The sequence below is a fragment of the Nothobranchius furzeri genome, chromosome 12, assembly GCF_043380555.1.
Source record: "Nothobranchius furzeri strain GRZ-AD chromosome 12, NfurGRZ-RIMD1, whole genome shotgun sequence".
In the NCBI taxonomy this organism is placed as follows: Eukaryota; Metazoa; Chordata; class Actinopteri; order Cyprinodontiformes; family Nothobranchiidae; genus Nothobranchius; species Nothobranchius furzeri.
This window is the reverse complement of record NC_091752.1, coordinates 45773308-45793016: the sequence shown is the minus strand read 5'-3', so window position 1 is coordinate 45793016 and position 19709 is coordinate 45773308. Positions and strand designations below refer to the sequence as shown.

The following is a 19709-nucleotide window of genomic DNA, read 5'->3' as shown; positions in this document are numbered from 1 at the left end:
AAACCTAAAAGGGAAAGAAGAATAACTAGAAAAAAAACTGACAACAAAAGGAGTAGAAAATTCAGTGGAAGGAAAAAAAAAAAAGACTTGAATACTAAATGAGAAAACCTTAAAAGCTTAAGAAAATTTTTGTTTTTAATTCATTTTTATTTGTGAGGGAGATTTATAGGCCATTATATCAGCTATCGGCCTTTGTTAAAAGTTTTATATCGGTATCTGTCCCAAAAAAAGCATATTGGTCAGGCCCTAGTTAACATGCATTAAGTTGCCACCATGTGATTGGCTGATTAGTAATTTACATTAACGAGCAGTTAGATAGGTGTACCCTATAAAGTTACTAGTGATTGTACATATATATACTGTATATATATATACCGTATTTTCCGGACTATAAGTTGCACTTTTTTTCATAGTCTGGCTGGTCCTTCGACTTATATACCAAAGTGACTTATATACCAAATTATGTATACCGCGCAGCTGTGGGCCGGCTCCGGACCAGGAATGAGCTCCCCTGCCCAGCCATTACCTGCTGAAGACCGTTGCGCGCTGCTGTGGGCCGGCTCCGGTCCAGGTTTCAGCTCCTCCGACCCGCTGGGAGGGTTTCAAACACCGCCATCAACTGCTGCAGCCTGTGCTGCGGGCGCTCTCCCCGCCTGCTGGGAGGGTTTGAAACACCGCCATCCTCTGCTGGAGACCGTGGCGCACTGCTGCACCCTGATTATTTATTCTGTTATTGTTACCGGTACTTGTCTTGCAATGTGAAATGCTTGATCTCAGATTTTGTACAAAAAATAATAAAATGTCCCCCCAAAATGCGACTTATGCCACTTATGTATGTTTTTTTCTTCTTCATTATACATTTAATGGCTGGTGCGACTTATACTCCGGAAAATACGGTAGGTGTTTTTAAAATGGAAGACAGCTTCACTACAGTCTGCAAAAGTATCTTCCTCTGACAAATTGTTTCCTAAAAAGGCATAAAAGGGGCTCATAATAAGATGTTTTAATCTTATGAGAAACTTTCTTGTTAAAACAAGTTTATATCTTGCAGTGAAGATGTAGCTTCCCGTCTTTGTTCCTCACTCTGATACCCATTTGTTTTTGTAGATTTCTGAAGCCACAGCTGTGATGATAATGTTTTGTTTCAGACTAAGCCAACATATATTATTATACCAACATGAATCTGTTGTTTTCCTACCGGTCATGGCCCAGTAGGACTTCCCCACGTACTCCTGAGTGAGGACGAAGCAAACAAGGCCAATGCCGCCGTTCATCAGACCCACCAAAAGACGCGATGCGGCAAAGACCTCATAGCTGGGTGCAAAGGCAGTCAGATAACCAAAGATCACCTCAAAAAACAAACCTGAGAAGAGAAATGATCAGGAGAGGAGGATTAATGTGGATTATAACATTTAAATGTATGTTTCTGCTGAATGAGTTGGGACATGTTGCAAATGTTAAAGCAGTTTTGTCCCCTGATTGCTGAAGCAGGTACAAGAGTTTATTCTCACTGTAAATAGACCTGTGACTTATTACAGCACCAAAACACACAAATGCAAATAATTATACAATAATGAGTTATTAACTTTATGAAAATATATGTTTAAAATATTTTCTGCATTTCTACAGGGTGGGCCATTTACATGGATACACCTAAATAAAACGGGAATGGTTGGTGATATTAACGTCCTGTTTGTATGAGGCCAGAACAGTCTCAATAAGAATTAAGTCACACAACGTTTTCCACAAATGCACACGTTCATTCGGAAATCCACATTCTGTGTTTCACAAATATAATTCGGAGGAACACAAATGCACACGCTCATTCGGAAATTCACACTCTTTGACTCATAAATATAATGTGAAAAAATAAGTCACGCAACATTTTCCACAAATGCACACGCTAATTCTGAAGTTCACACTCTGTGGTTCACAAATATAATTTGTAAGAACACTTGTAATATAAACTCAGATCATACGAATTGCTGAATGTGCATTTACGAACAGCTTCTCATTTGTGAACCTTTCTGCGTTTGTGAGTGAAATCTGTGTGGTGCATTCACGGACAGCTTCTCATTTGTGAACCTTCCTGCATTCGTGAGAGAAATCGGTGTGCTGAATTTTGAGACTCTCCTAACGTCGCAGGTATACAAACGTCCCCATTGGCTAATGAACCTGTCAATCAAATATATGCTTCTGCCAGGGCTGTTCGCATTCAGCCAATCATATGGCTCCTTATGTCACAGAACAGATCTGCTGTGCGCATGCGCATTGCGGTTCACACGGCAGAGCAGGATGGACCGGTCACGATCTGTGAGTAATAGTTTTATCTTATTCCCTCGTTGTAATTTATGCAATGTTATAGAATTATGAGTAGAAGCGTTCTTCATGATCAAGTAAAATGTTTTATGTTAAATTCAGTCCAGACGTTACGTGAAGTCTGGTCCATTCTTCATCTAGTTTAACATCAAGCTAAACTCAAGTGAACATTTGTTTAGTTAGCGTATCTAGGTACCATTTTTTAGGCCACGGTTGTCAAACTCAAGGCCTTGGTCTATTTTTATTTGCCCCGCGAAATCAAATATCAAATATATAATATTAAACTGGCCCGCCGGGCGATTTTGCTAATAAGACTACTAATCCCACAGTGCTTTGCGGCGTTAGCGCGCGAGACGAAGCAAGCCCTCTTTTATGTTTACATCATTAGCATCCATGCTAGTCGAATCAGCGTGTGCAGCGTTACCCTCAGTCTTAAACAACTGAAGATACTCCTCTAAGCACCCAGTTTACTCAGCGAGTTTCCGACTTTGAACGCCTAGAAAGAAGGTATCTGGCTGGAACAGGTGACCATCAGAGTGGAGCGAACTGAGCTTGAAATATTTGTCATGCACTTTTTCTGCTCCAAAGCATGAACGTTAATAACTGAGATATTTTCATAGAAGATAATTGCTATTTTTGGTTTTCACAGATCTTAACTTATTTAATTATCTAACATGTTATTGTATGGCTGTTGTACCTTTCATTTGGTAATTGATTGTTTTGACCCCTATAAAAATGTGTCATATGAGAGTGTTTGTGCTTGAATTACATAGATCATGTACCTGAAGGTAGCTGACAACAACCAGGCAGACACCCACCTTGCCTTCTTCAGTGAAGCTGTGAATGAGCATGGCTTTCCTCTGAGGTATTCATGTTATTCCCAACTTTACCCTCTGTTACCCTGTTACAAATCTGCTTTTGCCTAAAGTGTGTTATTGACCAAAGATAACATGCCATTTGAGGTCATATAGTAAAATCTATTGGGGGGGGGGGGGGGGGGGTGAACATTTCCCTCTTTCAAAAAATATTTCCCCAGCAGAGGGTTAATAATGCCACATTGTTTACTCACTTAGTAGCAAGGTACATAAGGAAATTTCTGTGAGACTCAAATTGATGTAGATTGTTATAGATGTGCATTAAAAATGTTTGAAGCAAGATTCTAATGTTTTTTTTTTTCATGGTGAGAGGAGATCATGGCGGAGAAAATGTAGGTGTTGCATAATTAATGTTCTCAGTTCGTGGAACTGACACCAACAGCTTCATTGCAGGAAAAAGTGTACACAATCAACGGTGAGTTTAACTTAATTTGGAAGCTTTGTGTCTGTGCGCGCGTGCCTGTGCCTGTTGACCTGCCCAGGGTGCACCCTTCGTCTCACACTGTGACTGCTAGAGATAGGCACCAGTCCTCCTGCGACCATTCAAAAGATAACTCAAGTTGAAAACGGATGTATGGACATGTAAATGTGTGTGTATATTATAATTTTCTTTTATTTAATCCCCCTCCAAATCCAGGATCGAGCGCCTGTGGCGTGATGTCTTCATGAGTGTTACTGGTCTATATTACTACATCCTGCACTCTCTGGAAGACCAAGACTTGCTCGACATCAGTAACATCCTTCACATGTTTTGTTGCCACTATATTTTCTTGTCTCGCATCCAGGCCAGCCTGGATGTCTTTAGAGATGCGTGGGACAACCATCCAATCAGGACAGAGGAAAACATGACACCAAATCAGCTGTGGCATCTGGGCCAGGCTCTGAATCCTGTTTCTGATCCAGGGGCAAATGTATGTTCTGTTAAAATGACTGATCACATGTCAAGTTGATCCTTAACTAAAAATCAAATGTTCAACACTTTGATAATCTACCTCTGCTCTATGCTTCTTGGATTCAAGACAAAATGGCTGTTGAAATTACAGTTCTGTTTGTGTGCACCTCTACTGAAGTGGACACTCAACTATAATGTCATGACATTACAAAGTCATGACACATCTGCAAGTTCAAAATGCAAGGCATTAGACCTTCCAGATGTGATATTCTCACTGCTGTTTTAACATAAAAGTAGCCCATTAATTAAAAAAATGATAATTTATGAAATAATGGAGATGCTAGGTTCTGCCTGACATCATTGATGTTAAGTAATTGTTAAAAGGTCATGATAGGGCTTTATTAATTGTGTTTTCTTGAGATTCATTATGCACAATGCTCATACACACTTTCCTTTTCCAGGGTATACCGACACCAGAGATTGAATGGGAGGAGAATGGATGCATGACTGAACCTCATCCTGGGATCAATGTCCCTGTACTGGACAGTCCTCTTACAGATCATGACATTTTGGAACTGCAGGACAACATTAATCCGTTGAAACATTCAGACTCTTTTGGGAGTGGACACATATCTTCACACTGTCCAGTATGTTGAGAACTTACTTGAGGCTAGATGATTACATGTGTGAAGAAGGAAGGAGAGAGAAGGTAGGGAGTTAGGAAGAAAGAAAATAAAGAGACAGGAAGGAAGGAAGTAAAAAAGTGAAGGAGTGGTCCATTTTAAGGTTAATGTACTGTATATTGTTATTCAAGGGATTTGCCGTTGTAAATATGAAATGCTAAAGGATAGACCCCAAAATAGATGTCTAAATTCATTTATAGTTGTGTATTTCCTTAAAGTCTTTGTCAGCCTGATTTATTTTAGACCAGGAATGTATTTGAAAAGGCTGCTGTTCACTTCATCTATGCTACAATTCTTCAAAATGTAAATGTGCTATCATTGCTAGAGTTGGTTTAGTAACATGCATCTTCCTGTGTATCCAGCTCTAATAAAAACATTTAAAGGTGAAGCACCTACTTATCAGGAGATCCATTTATTTTTACATGTTATTGTTTGAATTTTGTCTCGTTTCATAATTTTTGCTCAACATTTAAGGGGAACTGTGTTACCCTGCGATCATCTTCATTACACTTGAAAACTTGTACTATACCTCCGTCCATCTACTTATTAAATAGAATAACATGACAAGATTCTATCTACTGGTTTTTTGATCAAGGGATGATTAGGTGTTGTGAGAAGATTCTCTATGCTTCTGAGTCTGTGTTAAGTTGCATCTGGACACACATACCCACACACAGTTTGTTAATTTGTTCTTAGAATGAGAATAATGTCTTTTACAATTAAAAAGTTTTTTTTCTTGATGTCACTGAAGGCTGTGTTAGAAATATATGCAGCTCATTAAAAGGAAAAGTAACTGATGTAACCAAAAGCCTGAACACAGGAGAATAGAGACACCTGCCAAGATAAAGACCTGGAGCTTTTGCTCCTTTTCAGAGTCACTCCCATGGAATAGGCCTGATGATTTACTAGCTTCTCTTATCTTCTCTGCAGACAATGTTTAATATGAGCTTCAAGAGGTCTCTGCCCCTAACGGGTTTGCTTTCACTTAGTAAAAATGCATAATTTTTCTGAATAAGATTATTAAGAGGCCACCCATATGGTGGAGCGTTGGTAATGTAATGTAACCGGTTAGATTTGTGTCCGACTTGACGCCGACTTGCTCTGACGTCATGCATACGTAGGCAACGATAACCACTTGAGATCAAGGCGGCCGCAGATTTTGGAGCAAGGCGCTGCAGTTGTTCTCCCTTGGCTGCAAAACCTTGGGCATGATGGGAAACGCCTGGCTCTCACCTGATCTAAGATCTGATTGGTTCATATTTTGATCCAAACATCCGGTGGTAGAACATGAAATGTTAGTTGGTCACATGTATTCTGTAAATCATGTAACGTTAGTGATGACAACTATATAGGCCATAAAGAGAAATGTGGTTTGTGTTCTTTTGTCATGTTTCCTATGAGCACACTGAAGCTACAGCTGCTAACCTTTACTTATTATTACAGTCATGTTTTCATATTCGATATTTGATATCCACAAGCACGTGATGATGTGTTTCAGCTGCTAACAGGCACCAGAATTAAAATTGAAAATTAAACAAGTATGAACGCTAACGCGATATCTTCATCCATCGTCACCCCCGAGCTACACATGCAGGAAATTGTGTCCGACTTATGCGCACAGCAGAGCTGTTCTGTAACATAAGGAGCCATTGGCTGAAAGCGAACAGCCCTGGCAGAAGCATATATTTGATTGACAGGTTCATTAGCCAATGGTGACGTTTGTTGACCTGCGACGTTAGGAGAGTCTCAAAATTCAGCACACCGATTTCTCTCACGAATGCAGGAAGGTTCACAAATGAGAAGCTGTCCGTGAATGCACCACACAGATTTCACTCACAAACGCGGAAAGGTTCACAAATGAGAAGCTGTTCGTAAATGCACGTTCAGCAATTCGTATGATCTGAGTTTATATTACAAGTGTTCTTACAAATTATATTTGTGAACCACAGAGTGTGAACTTCAGAATTAGCGTGTGCATTTGTGGAAAATGTTGCGTGACTTATTTTTTCACATTATATTTATGAGTCAAAGAGTGTGAATTTCCGAATGAGCGTGTGCATTTGTGTTCCTCCGAATTATATTTGTGAAACACAGAATGTGGATTTCCGAATGAACGTGTGCATTTGTGGAAAACGTTGTGTGACTTAATTCTTATTGAGACTGTTCTGGCCTCATATGTTTGTGGCACATTAGTATATGTGAGGGGGCAAACTTTTCAAGATGGGTGGTAACCATGGTGGCCATTTTGGATCCAACTTTTTTTTCTCCAACAGAAAGAGGGTCATGTGACACATCAAACTTATTGGTAATTTCACAAGAAAAGAATGGTGTGCTTGCTTTGAACATAACTTTATTCGTTCATGAGTTATTTACAAGTTTCTCTTTGTTCACAGCCATTGACGTGTCGAAGAGGTTAACACGTGAGGAGCGGATCCAAATTGGGTTGATATCTGGTGAACGCAGTAACCAGGTCTTTGCAGCAGACTTCAATGCAAGACACCCTACGAGACCACCCATCTCCCATGCTACAGTTAGCAAACCGCTTGCTAAATTTCGTGAAACTGGTTCAGTGTTGGATTTGCCAAAATGTGGACACATGAAAACTGTCACTAATGAAGAAACATCAGTGGCTGTCCTAGCTTCATTCAGCAAGAACTCACAGCGTACCACTTGCCGCATGTCACTGGAGAGTGGCATTAGTCGAACATCCCTTCAGCGGATATTAGCTACTCACAAATGGCACCCTTACAAACTCCAGCTACTGCAGCATCTCAATGAGGATGACCCAGATCGGCACACAGAATTTGCAGAAAGGGCAAAACAAAAATTGGAACAGGACCCTCAGTTCACGCAGAAGATTTTGTTCAGTGATGAGGCAAACTTTTATGTGAATGGTGAAGTTAACAAAACCACCACTATTGGTCTGACACTAACCCACATTAGATAAATCCCTCTAAGACTGTTGGAACAAAACAAGTGATGGTATGGTGTGGTATATGGGGTCCAAAGACAGTGGGGCCATTCATCATCAATGGAAAGCTCAAGGCCACTTCATATTTGAAATTGCTACATGATGATGTGTTTCCCTCTTTATGCACTGAAGCTGGCACGTTCCCCGAGTTTTTCCAACAAGATGGTGCACCACCACATTATGGGTGTCAGGTCCAAGCATTTCTAGATGAACAGTTTCCTGTAAAGTGGATTGGTCATCGTGGGCCAGTTGAATGGTCCCCAAGGTCTCCCGATCTGACCCCCTTAGACTTTTATCTTTGGGGTCATCTGAAGGCAACTGTCCATGGTGTGAAGAAACAATATGTGCAGCATCTGAGACTATGGATACTGGAAGCCTGTACAGGCATTTCTCCTGCGGTGTTGCTATCAGTGTGTGAAGAGTGGGAGAAGAGGGTTGCATTGGCAATCCAACACAATAGGCAGCACATTGAACACATTTTATAAGTGGTCAGAAACTTTTAAATTACTCATGAAAGAATAAAGTTACATTCAAACCAAGCACACCATTGTTTTCTTGTGAAATTACCAAAAAGTTTGATGTGTCACATGACCCTCTTTCTTTTGAAAAAACAAAAGTTGGATCCAAGATGGCCAACTTCAAAATTGCCACAATAGTCACCACCCATCTTGAAAAGTTTGCCCCCTCACATATACTAATGTGCCACAAAAAGGACATTAATGTCACCAACCTTTCCCATTTTATTAAGGTATATCCATATAAATGACCAACCCTGTATTTAAATTAAATTTCATAAAACTCTTTTTAACCCCATTCAGGTAATCTGCTTAGTTTAGAAAGTTGGCAGCAAACGGGCATAAAATTCATTAACAACAAATAATTAAAGCCCATATTAAACGGGAAATGCTGTAGAGAACACATCCACATTAGAAACTTGTTGAATTTGGTTCCTGGAAATTACTGGATAATAAATGGATGCTTTTACTCCTGTTTTTGTGTGTGTGACCAAACCTTTTTAATCCCACTGCCTGTGTCTTTGGAGTTCATTTTATAAAGCTTTAGACAACAGAACTGTTGGCTTTGCCTGGAAGTTGACATCGGCCACAAGCAGAACAAATTCAATTCAGTTCAATTCAATTCAATTTTATTTATATAGCGCCAAATCATCTCAAGGCACTTAACATAATAAAAATTCCAATGCAGGTCAGTTCATTAAGCCAATCAGAAAATAAGGTTTCCTATATAAGGAACTCAGCAAATTGCATCAAGTCACTGACTAGTGTCAGTGTCTTTACAGCAATCCTCATACTAAGCAAGCATGCAGCGACTGTGGAGAGGAAAACTCCCTTTTAGCAGGAAGAAAACTCCAGAGGATCCTGGCTCAGTATAAGCAGCCATCCTGCACGACTCACTGGGGATCGAGAAGACAGAGCGCGCGAGCGCGCACACACACTCACACTCACACACACACACACACACACACACACACACACACACACACACACACACACACACACACACACACTCACACTCACACTCACACTCACACACACACACACACTCACACACACACACACACACACACACACACACACACACACACACACACACACACACACACACACACAGCAATGTGTCTACGGTTACATTGTGATTTCTTGGTAGATATTCGATTTTGCGAGAGATAAACTTTATTGTATTTATCTGGCCTGAATGCTTTACTTAGTAAAAATTTTTCCCTAAAGCCACTTTTCAGCAGATACACGTTTTGTTTTTCATTCCAGGAGTTTAGCATTCCAGATGCAGCTTTGTGAAGAGAATCTGCTGTTTAGCAGCATGATGTCATCTAGCAAAGATTTGGAGGGCTCTGTAGGGCCAGAGGGCGTGGATTACAGAGAAGCCTCTCTCAGATAAACTGAAAATAAGTGGCTCCAGTTTAGAAATCACTGACTAACCAGTTTGTGCTTTTTCTCACCTGTCAGATAAACTGGTCTCCTGCCGATCTTGTCGGAGAGAGGTCCAAAGATCACATTTCCAACCAGGAGGCCGGTGAAGAAGAGAGACCCAGCGAGATTGACCTTATAGGCCTGCTGCTTGATGAGAAACCACTGAGGAACACAGAGGTGGAAAGCTGCTTTTAGATTTCAGCAGCAGACTTAAACCTGATTTTTACTTCTCTATTAGCTCTGCAACAGAGAGATGCACAAGGAGTGTCAGAAAGGTTTTCCACATGCAAACTTCTGTGCAGGCAGCAGAGTGCTGCAAAGCAATTCCCCGCAAGGTCAACTGATCCAATGCCTGATCCAATGAGTATGTTCCATCATCTCTGTTCATGTTCCTGTGTGCACACCTCCTTATCTCTATCATTTCTTTGATCCATCTTTTATATTTTTGTTGTTCTGTGTTTGTGATCCGTGTACCGTCCCAGTACATTATGTGGTTTTCCCTAGTGCAGTGGCCTGTTACCGCTGATTTCTTTATTGTACTTTCTGCTTCTTGTATTGCTGCTCTTGTGTGTCTTCGACTTATTTCCCTCTCACATTCCCTTTGATGTTGTTTTTCGTGTGTTGAGTTGGCGTCTGGTTTCTCCTATGTATGTTTTATTGCAGAGTTATTTATTTGTTATTTATTATAGTTATGGTATTTCGTATACAACTCTACATTTTTTATCTGTTGATATTTTATCTTTTGGTTGTTCTAATCTTTTTTCTTACTGTCATGTAGGGCTGGGCAATAAATAAAAAATGTTGTTATCAAAATTTCTGACTCTTATCGAGGTCAATTTTCCCATATAAAAAAATTTGATAATAAAAAAGGAAAACGTGTGTAGGTTGGCAACATTCATGTCCTTTTAAGAAGCTGTACCACCTTGAGTTACGTAAAAATGTGACTTAACGTAATACAAGGGACAGCCCCATCTAGTGGACAACTTTTGTTTCTGCACAAACCTGTAGTTATCGTCCATTTATCGTTATCGAGGTGAAATCCTCAAAATATTGTGACAACTTTTCCTTTTTCTTGCTAATGAGTTTATTTCACTTTTTGATGTGTCTTTGCTTTACTTTGTTGAATTATTTTTCTTGTTGCTCCATCATGTGTCGTTTTGTTTGCTCCTTTGCTTTCTCATCAATTTTGTTAATCCATTTTAAGGCCAGGTGTCTTTTTTCCAGTTTGTTTGCCACTCGTTACTGTTTGGTTATGATGCTCCTTATCCTTTCTTTGAGTAATGTTTTTCTGTTTCTTTCCATTATGCCGAGCGCTGTCTTAGTTTCGATCGGCATTTTTAGCTGTAGGCTTTTCAGTGTTATGTCCTCATCCGGGTATCTTAAGTTGGAGCAAAGGTGGTGCCTCTACGGGCAGTAGTAGGCTGGAGGCTAGGAGTGGGAACTGGCTGTCTGGCTGGGGTCTGGGGTGGTGCGTTGCTTTGCTCAGCGTTGGGCGGGGTGCCTGCTCATCATCACCCCAGCAGAAAGGGGCTAACTCTGGGAACCAGTGACAGTTGTACCCATTGTGCAGCAGTACGGGAACCAGAATGAATAGGGTGTGTATGGGGAGTGTGAGTGGGTGTCTAGCATTCATTTTTGTAAGTCTTCAGTTGTATGTGTATGTGTGAGCATGAGAGAGGGAGTGTGTGACTGTGTTTATATATGACTGTATATGTCAGGTGGGGTCTTGGACTCCTCCCCTCTCCTGGGACTTCTTGTGCTGCTATACATCTTTAACTACCCTCCCCTGCCTGCGTGGTCGCGGCTCCCGTGTCAGGGGGCTTAAGATTTTTAGCATCTGTCTGATTGATTCGGGGGCTGCCTGGTGCGATCTGTGTCCCTGGGCTCTGTTGGGTCCCCAGCAAGGTTGGTCGACCCTGGGTCCTAGGGCGCTGGGTCCCTGGCTCATCCGGCTTGGGGTGGGAGGCTGCGGGCGAGCCTTTGGGCTTGCCGCTGTTACCTTCCAGGACTCTGCCGGCTGCTTGTTGTGGCCCCCTGGGGCAATCCTCTGTGCATCTCGAGAGGGGCAGGGGCTTCTCTGGTTATAGCCTCTCTGGGGTCCCTGCACTCTGGGATAGCTCCTGGATCTCTGGGACTTGGAGCTCCCTCCATCTCCTGCACAGCTTTGGGGGGCAGATATGTGGCCCCTCACACTCACTATTGGACGCTCCTATTGTGAAACCTTACATATACAAGCATGTGTACACACACACAGATGCTCACACGGTGCTCTGATAAGTATGGACTTGGGCGTTTTCAGCACACGTCTTAAGGCTGTGGTTGGCACTAAATGCACTGTGATTTAATATTGTCTGATTGTTCAGTAAATCATTGTTGATTTTATATTTCCTCATCAGGTTGATGCAGTGATAGCTTGCTCTAGTTGTATTGTTGTGTGTTTTTCTCTTTCTGCAGGTCTAGAAGCAGACTTTTGTTCATCATTGATTAACCTCTTCCTTTTGTCTTTTCCTTTTTCTTTCACCTCTGTCTCTGTGCCTGGCCAGAATTAAAAAGCATCCAAAAACAATGACAATCAAAGCTGCAAGCAGCGTTGTTCGGCCCTCGCAGCTCCGCACCGCGCTGCTCCGACCTGGCCGGCAGCCTGGGGCACCCAGGCACGTCCGTGGAACAGAAACGTCGACCACCATGTCCCCGGATACCATGAATGGTCTTCCTCATCTGCACCTCACCCTGACTCAGGATCTCATCTGAGCCCACCATTAAATTACACATTTCACCACTAGGGGATACTCCATCTTTACCACACTGGTGGTGTGATGACATAGACAAAGGTTAATGCTATTCTGACCACGTTTTTTGAAGTTATTGAAGGTTAAATTTATCTAGGGGTGCTGTCCCAAATTTAGGAAAATATCCCAAGGAGCAGTTTGTAGGTTCACAACAATCATTTGCGTGTAGTTTGGTGTAAAGTGCATCATGCATGTGTTATTCAGGGCATAATATCTGTCAGGGGGTGGAGCTAAAGCAATATCAACCAATTTGTGTTGGGTGCCTTTGTGTGATGACTTGTAGCAAGTTTAGTGTATTTTTGACCGCGTCTGTAGGAGTTATTACAGTATGTAGGGGGTGCTGTGGTGATATTATACAACACTCACCAATCGTTTGGGCCTCATTGGCTAAAGAGCATGATTGTTGATTGCCATGTTCAGTCTCGTGCAGATCAGAGGCTGTTTGTGGAAGTTACAGGCAAACGTAAGGTCACGGCGTCATGCCAGCATTCGTCATGACATCAACGCCCCTCCCGTTCTGGAAAGCTATCAGATCTGAAGGGTCATTACACCATCATGAAGACAGTGAATGACCTCAGTATCATTGAAAACTTCCATAAAGTGACGCCAAGAAACACCCACTTGTCTTGAGTTAATAGCTACAAATGTGTGGTGATTAAGTGAAATGGGGCGATTTGGGACCCATCACAGTAAAGCTTGACCTTTTTGGTCCTGAGGGGGCGGGGCTTGTGTGATGTCATCATCCGACCATTCAGTTTAGTTTGTGGCTGGATGTTGAATGACCACAGAAATTTTTGTAACTATTCGAGTATGAAGTTATGGCCATTTATATTTTTTTGGCGAGTAGTCGAACTTCGAGGCCTGGCCACGTCCCCTCAGCATATACGAAAAGTCAGTTTTATTTTTTCTATTTTATTGCTCATCCCTTCTGAGCAATTTCCCACAACTTTCGAGACGATCATGCGAAAAATGATCGAGTAAATCAATCAGACGCAGACCCTAGAAACGGCCAAAACGGGGTCAAAATCACCACTTCAAACCAAATGGCCGACTTATTGTTTGATGTTGACCATGGTTGCAAGAGGCTTTTCTGTGCGGACTGTTGAGTACTACAAGTGTACAACATTTCATAACTGTACAACAAACTAAGGTTTATGGAGGGGGGTATTTTTCACATTCTAGGGGGCACTGTGGAGCTAGTTTTATTGCGATTTTTTTGGGACCTTTAAAATACAAAATTTTACACCACGCCTGACATGTGTGCAAAAATTCCTGAGTTTTTGGGTATGTTAAGCCCTCCAAAAAGCCAATTTACTTGGTGGAAGAAATATAAACAGAGCAGATACAATTGGCCTTCGCAGCGCTTTCACTGCTCGGGCCTAATTACTGTGGCATTGTTAGAAGCCTGAATCTTATGTTCTGTATCTGCCACACAATGACGATGGACTTGGGCAACAATTCAGCTGTAAACCCAACGATAGTGCCACCTACAGGATGCTTCTCTCTGAGTCACTTCTGAGTGCTTTGTTTTGACGCCGTTTAGTCAGAGGCCATTTGATCTGATGTCTGATGATGGTTTTCTACGGATGTCCTAAAATGACATAACATGCATTTGACTCACTGACCTCAGTCACTATGGTGCTGACGTCCTCTGTAAAGGAGACGTGTTGCTGCAGGACAAGCTGACTGGAGGGGGTGTCTTTCTGATGCTCAATCCGGTACTCTGGTGTGTAACCAACCAGAACAATCAACATGGACTGACAAGCCATGTAAACCTGAAACACACAACAATAATATGAAGCAGGTTTTGACTATCAACATTAAATCAAGAATGAGCACAGTGGAAAAACTTTAATAAGAATGTCAGGGCTTTCCCCTGGGACCTCTAACCTCAGAGGCCTGACGTTGGATATGAAGTGGAACTGGACGGATGGACCACCTTAAGCAATCAATCAATAATTTAATAATCCCAGAGGGAAATTAGAGTTTCAGTACACACAATTCAGAGATCAGACATACATGGGCAAGACACAAGACAAGAATTGGTGACTGTGGTCATTCGCAACCCGAGTCGCGCTACCGTAATAGAGATAAGAGGGTTACATGAGGATTGGTTCAGGTGGAGGGAAAAAAGGCACTTCAGAGTTACCCTCCACATAACATGAGACTCCAATGGGGGGGGGGGGGGGGGGACTCTGAGCACTCATTTGAAGTGGATGATTTTCTCCCTCTTCTTCCCCAGAGGAACGACACTTGGATACAAGCAGACCTGAACTGTATTGTTTAGACTAGTTTTTGAATGGTAAATAGCTGTTAGCCATAGCTTTAGATTAGCCACAGGGCTAGGTAACTCTGGGCCTAGAGCGTTGCTCTCCAGCATTTTTTAGAGGCCAATCTGCTCCAACACACCTGATTTTAATCAGCAGGTCATTAAAAGCCCTCTGGACAACAGCTGAACAACAACAATGTGCTGGATAGTGGCTCTCTAGGACCAGGTTGCTACCCATGATATGAAATATGTTTTTATTCTTAGGATGTAAAATGTATAGCATTCAAAATCCTAATACCAGGTAGAGAACTGGCAGTTCACCTGCAATCTCTTGCCTGCCGCATGGCCACTAACACTGACACCCCACTGAGATCTCTACAGACTTGTGGTGTACCTGAAGAATGTCTCTTACAAATGCTACAAGATTGTGTAAAGCCTGGGGCACACTGGAGACAGATGCGCTGCGGTTTTGAAAAGTAAAATGGTCACACAGGACGTGCCGCTGAGAGCTTCTTGGAAAGTTGCGCGATAGTCACAACCTTACGCGAGACTTGAAAACAGGAAGCGGAAAGTGACTCTTGTTTTTACGTGATCAGACTTGCCGCTGTGTTTTGAGAGACTAATTCATTAAAAACGGGTAAGTACACTATTTATTAGAATATTTTAAGATCAATAGTACTTTAAAGTAATCAATTTGGGTTGGGTTTGTGCCGTAAAGCCGTTGTAAATGTCTGTTGTAAAGTACTCCACAATCTTGTTAACAGCTGTTGCGCCACCGTGGCGTGGCGCTTGAAAGAGAACTGATGCCTATCTTCAGCGCCTCGGCGCGGTGCTCCCCGCGTAGCCACTCTCAGTAACTATAATAGCTTCTATTCAAAATGACGGCGCGTGTCTCCGGTGAGCCCCAGCCTTAAGTGCTCACTTTCAAGGAACATTTGTTAAACCCATGTTTTAAGCGTCAACCTGGTTGCTGTCGCCGGGTGCTTGAAACGTGCTATTTTAGTAAGTTAACAACCATAACAGTCTGTTAGATTCTCCTGTTTTGACTGCTTAAGCATTTTACTGTCAGCAGCATTGGTATCAGTCTGTGAATCAGGTGTATAAAGCTGAGGTGCCGTTACAACCAGTTGAGCAGCACTTCTTCAATAAACTCGAACGTTTGACAATTTTATTAAGGACAAGTTTTAGCTGCTTAACTCCAAAGAAACAAATAAGCAGTGTTATGCTTCAAATTAATTCATGATTGAGCAATACTGTGTATTGTGCAACAGAACATTTATGGTCCTCTGCTGTGATGCCTGCCCTCTCATGGATTTCTTGTGCACGCAAATTTGCAGGCTGATGTGCTGCTTACAAAGTAAAAGTTGACTTCCAGTTTACTTTGGGGGATCTTTTCCAAGAATAAAATAATGTATATAAAATGTATAGGCCTATTTGTTACATTGGACATTAAAGGAAAAGGCTGTTCTTAAAGACCGAGTCACACAAAAATCAACTTACATTTTGCTGCAGGGTTTGCCCCAGCGCTTTATAAGCCTGGCTGCCTGCTAGGCTTTGCTTGGCCACCCGCCAGGCTAAGTGTCATGTCCCGCCCCTTCCCAACCCTACCGTGTCCACTGACACGAACGGCTCAACGAAACTAAAGCCCTGCATCAGCTGATACTGGTGAGAAACAGCAGCGGAACGTGTGCAGAACGTGTGTACTTGAACTTCCTTTAAAATGCCCTGTGAGATAATACATTTTTTGCCAATCCTTTTCTTTCGATTTAGCAACAAAAAACAAAAAAAAAGGTATAGGCAAACTCATTGTATATATATTTCATTTTTGTTTACAGAGAGCAGCAGTGGGACAGACAGCGAGGCAACGGAGAACCGCTACTGGATCATCAGTGACACAGACACTTGAGCAAGCATTCCAAAAACAGACCGATTATGTGCCTGCATCCCAAAAGGCTCAAGAACTGACTGCAGCCATCGCCTATTTAATAGCAAAAGGCATGCCTTTCCGGATAGTCGAGAGACCTGGGTTTCTGAGGATGATGAAGGTTGCTGTCCCTCATTACAAAGTGCCTAGTACACGCAATTATTTTTCTAAGACTGAAATCCCAAAAATGTACAATGCAGTCAAAGCTGATGTTAAGAAGAGTTTGGCTCAGGGTGAATTCTTTGCTGCCACTACTGATCTCTGGACCAGTGAAAGAGGGGGTGGTCTACCATACATCAGCTTTACAGTTCATTATCTCACCCCAGACTGGCAACTGGAATCACACTGCTTAGAAACCCAGTTTTTTCCAGAGTTTTTTGAAAATATGTTGGAGGAGTGGGAGATAAACAAGACAGATCTGGTCTCCATAACCACAGATAATGCAACCAACATGACCAAGGTCTTTGAAGAGTTTCCAGATGTGTGGATTGGATGCTTTGGTCACAATTTGAACCTGGCCATCTCAAAGGCTCTGAAAATAAATAGAGTTGAAACAGCGGTAAGGACCTGTCGTCATCTTGTCCAAAGCTTCTCACGGAGCTGGAAGCGAAAGAGAGGACTGAGAGAAAAGCAAGCTGCCCTCACCTTGCCACCGCAGGCGCTCATCCATGACGTTGTGACCCGATGGGGATCGACATACAAGATGCTTGAGCGGTTTATCAGCCAGCAGCAGGCAGTCTGTGCCACACTGACTGCAGAAAGAGGAGCTTGGCATCTGATGCCAAAGGACACTGACATAATTATCATGGAGCAAGTCTGCCAGCTCCTTGAACCACTGAGCAAGTTTACAGATGCAGTTTGCTCAGAGACACGAGTAACTTTATCAGCCATTAAGCCAGTCCTTGACCACATCACTGGTGATGTCCTGGAGGAAAATGAAGAGGAACCAGCCCTGACCAAGCAGATGAAACAGGCAATGAGAGAAGACCTAAACAAGAGGTACACAGAGAAAGCAAAATATGTCATGCAGATGGCTTGTTTCATTGACCCCAGGTTCAAGAATAACTACTTAGATGCCCCTGTGGATGATGTAGTTGACCGCTGTGTTCAGGAGGCCTTGAAGCTGACCCCTGTACAAGTCAGGCAAGAACCACAAAGCACCAGCAGTAACTCTACAGCAGCATCAGCAGGGAAAGGCCTTGCTGGGTTACTAAAAAAGATTACCTCAACAAGGCAGCGGCGATCTGAAGAGGGTTCAGGTCCAGCCACCCCAGAAGATAAGGTGAAGGAGGAAGTCAAAGTCTACATGTCTCTGCCATCCATTCTAGCTGATGATGATCCACTGGTGTGGTGGAGGGGCCATGCATCAGAGCTGCCTCATCTTGCCAGGCTAGCTAAAAAGCTGTTGACTGCTGGTGATTGACTCAAGATGGCGCCGGTGTTCGTGGCTTGCTGTCTGTCACTACCACTGTTATGTTTGTTTGTTTTGATTTTATTGACTATTGTAGGAAATGCCAACTCTCTCTTGGTATATGATCGCCTATCCCTACTGGATCTCCGACCTTCTGCCAAAAGCTGGGCGAAATGGAACCAAGCTGGACATAAAACTTTGCCCCCGCTAATATCGGAGATCCCGGCTCACCTGTGCCGTGTCCCAGATCCACCTCTCCGGCATAAGTACCATCGCCGGGGTCACCGGGCCGGCTTCCTGGTGAAGCTGAAAGCTTCTTTTGGCTATTCTCACAAGCCCTTATTTAGAAAACAAGGAGCGGCGCCTAACCTCCGCTTCTCCCGGCGATCGTTGGATCCTGTCTGTGCCTGGCTGGTACCTGTCTTCGGCCTGGATGGGACGCCCCAGTCCCTAAAACCCTGCCCTCCTCGTCCCCGCCGGCGTGGTGTGAATCCGCGTAACCTGCGGCCTCTGTGTCGGGCTTCTATGACAGCTAGTGATGGGGACCCGCCGCTCACTGCCAGGTTTGGCCTGGTAAATACTAGGTCCCTAGCGAATAAAACATTTATTTTGAAGGATTTTTTTTACATCTCGAGGACTCGATTTTCTCTGTGTGTGCGAGACGTGGCTGAGCGCCGGTGAGTGCAGCATCTTCTCTGATCTTCTACCTGGCGATTGCTGCTATTTTAATTCCCCGCGTTTGTTGGGCCGAGGAGGAGGAATAGCCACTATCTTTAAAAGTCATTTTAGATGTAAACAGCTACCGGCCCCGTCGCTTACCGGCTTTGATCTATCTGTGTTTGAGCTGGGCTGCGCTCACACAGTGTTGCGTGCGTTGGTTTATCGCCCTCCAAAATACAATAAGGACTTTTTGGATGATTTTGCTGACTTTTTGGCTGAATTCATGCCAAAATATGATCGTATTCTTATTGTTGGTGATTTTAATATTCATGTGTGTTGTCCTGATATGCCCATGGTGAAGGGCTTTTTAAACCTTATTGATTCGTTTAATCTGGTGCAATGGGTGACAGGTCCCACACATGAACGTGGACACACACTTGATTTTGTTTTATCTCATGACTTCCCTACTTTTAAAATAGAGATTTGTGATGCTGTGTTTTCTGACCACAGTCCTGTGATGTTTGAAGTTCCTCTTGCATGTGTCTCAGTTAAACCTTGTGCTGTTGCTCAGTGCAGTCGTGTTTTGAACTCCTCCATTGCTGAGCACTGTTCAACAGTATTTGACCAGATTTGTCAGATCCCGGATTTTTTATGCAGCCAGACTGAGGAACTGAGCTCTTGGTTTGATTCCACCTGTCGGACTGCTTTAGACACTGTGGCTCCATTAAAAACCAGGCTGCCTAAAACTAAATCTGAGTCTTGGATGAACGACATGACCCGAGTTGTCAGACGCGACTGCCGTCGGGCTGAGCGCAAATGGAAAAAGGACAAACTACAGGTGTCATTTCAGATGCTGAAGGACTGTTGGCGTCAATATCAAAGAACTGTGAGAGAGGCCAAAAGAAAACACTTATCTGACATTATTTTGACTAACTGCCACAACCCGCGTGTTTTATTTAAAACTATTAAC

At 42.8% G+C, this 19709-nt stretch overlaps 1 protein-coding gene across 3 annotated transcripts in view; it reads right to left on the bottom strand.

Annotated features, from left to right (window-relative positions):
- The window catches only part of slc22a15 (solute carrier family 22 member 15), a 53562-nt gene that overhangs the window by 18125 nt on the left and 15728 nt on the right, over positions 1 to 19709 (bottom strand). For 2 of the 3 annotated variants that reach the window (XM_054734643.2, XM_054734644.2), the window contains exons 2-4: positions 14101 to 14250; positions 9716 to 9848; positions 1199 to 1363 (exon numbers count right to left, since the gene is read on the bottom strand). In XM_054734643.2, the coding sequence (XP_054590618.1) occupies positions 1199 to 1363; positions 9716 to 9848; positions 14101 to 14250 (448 nt within the window). The remainder of the gene's footprint in view (positions 1 to 1198; positions 1364 to 9715; positions 9849 to 14100; positions 14251 to 19709) is intronic. The other variant, XM_070542641.1, reaches the window with a different exon arrangement.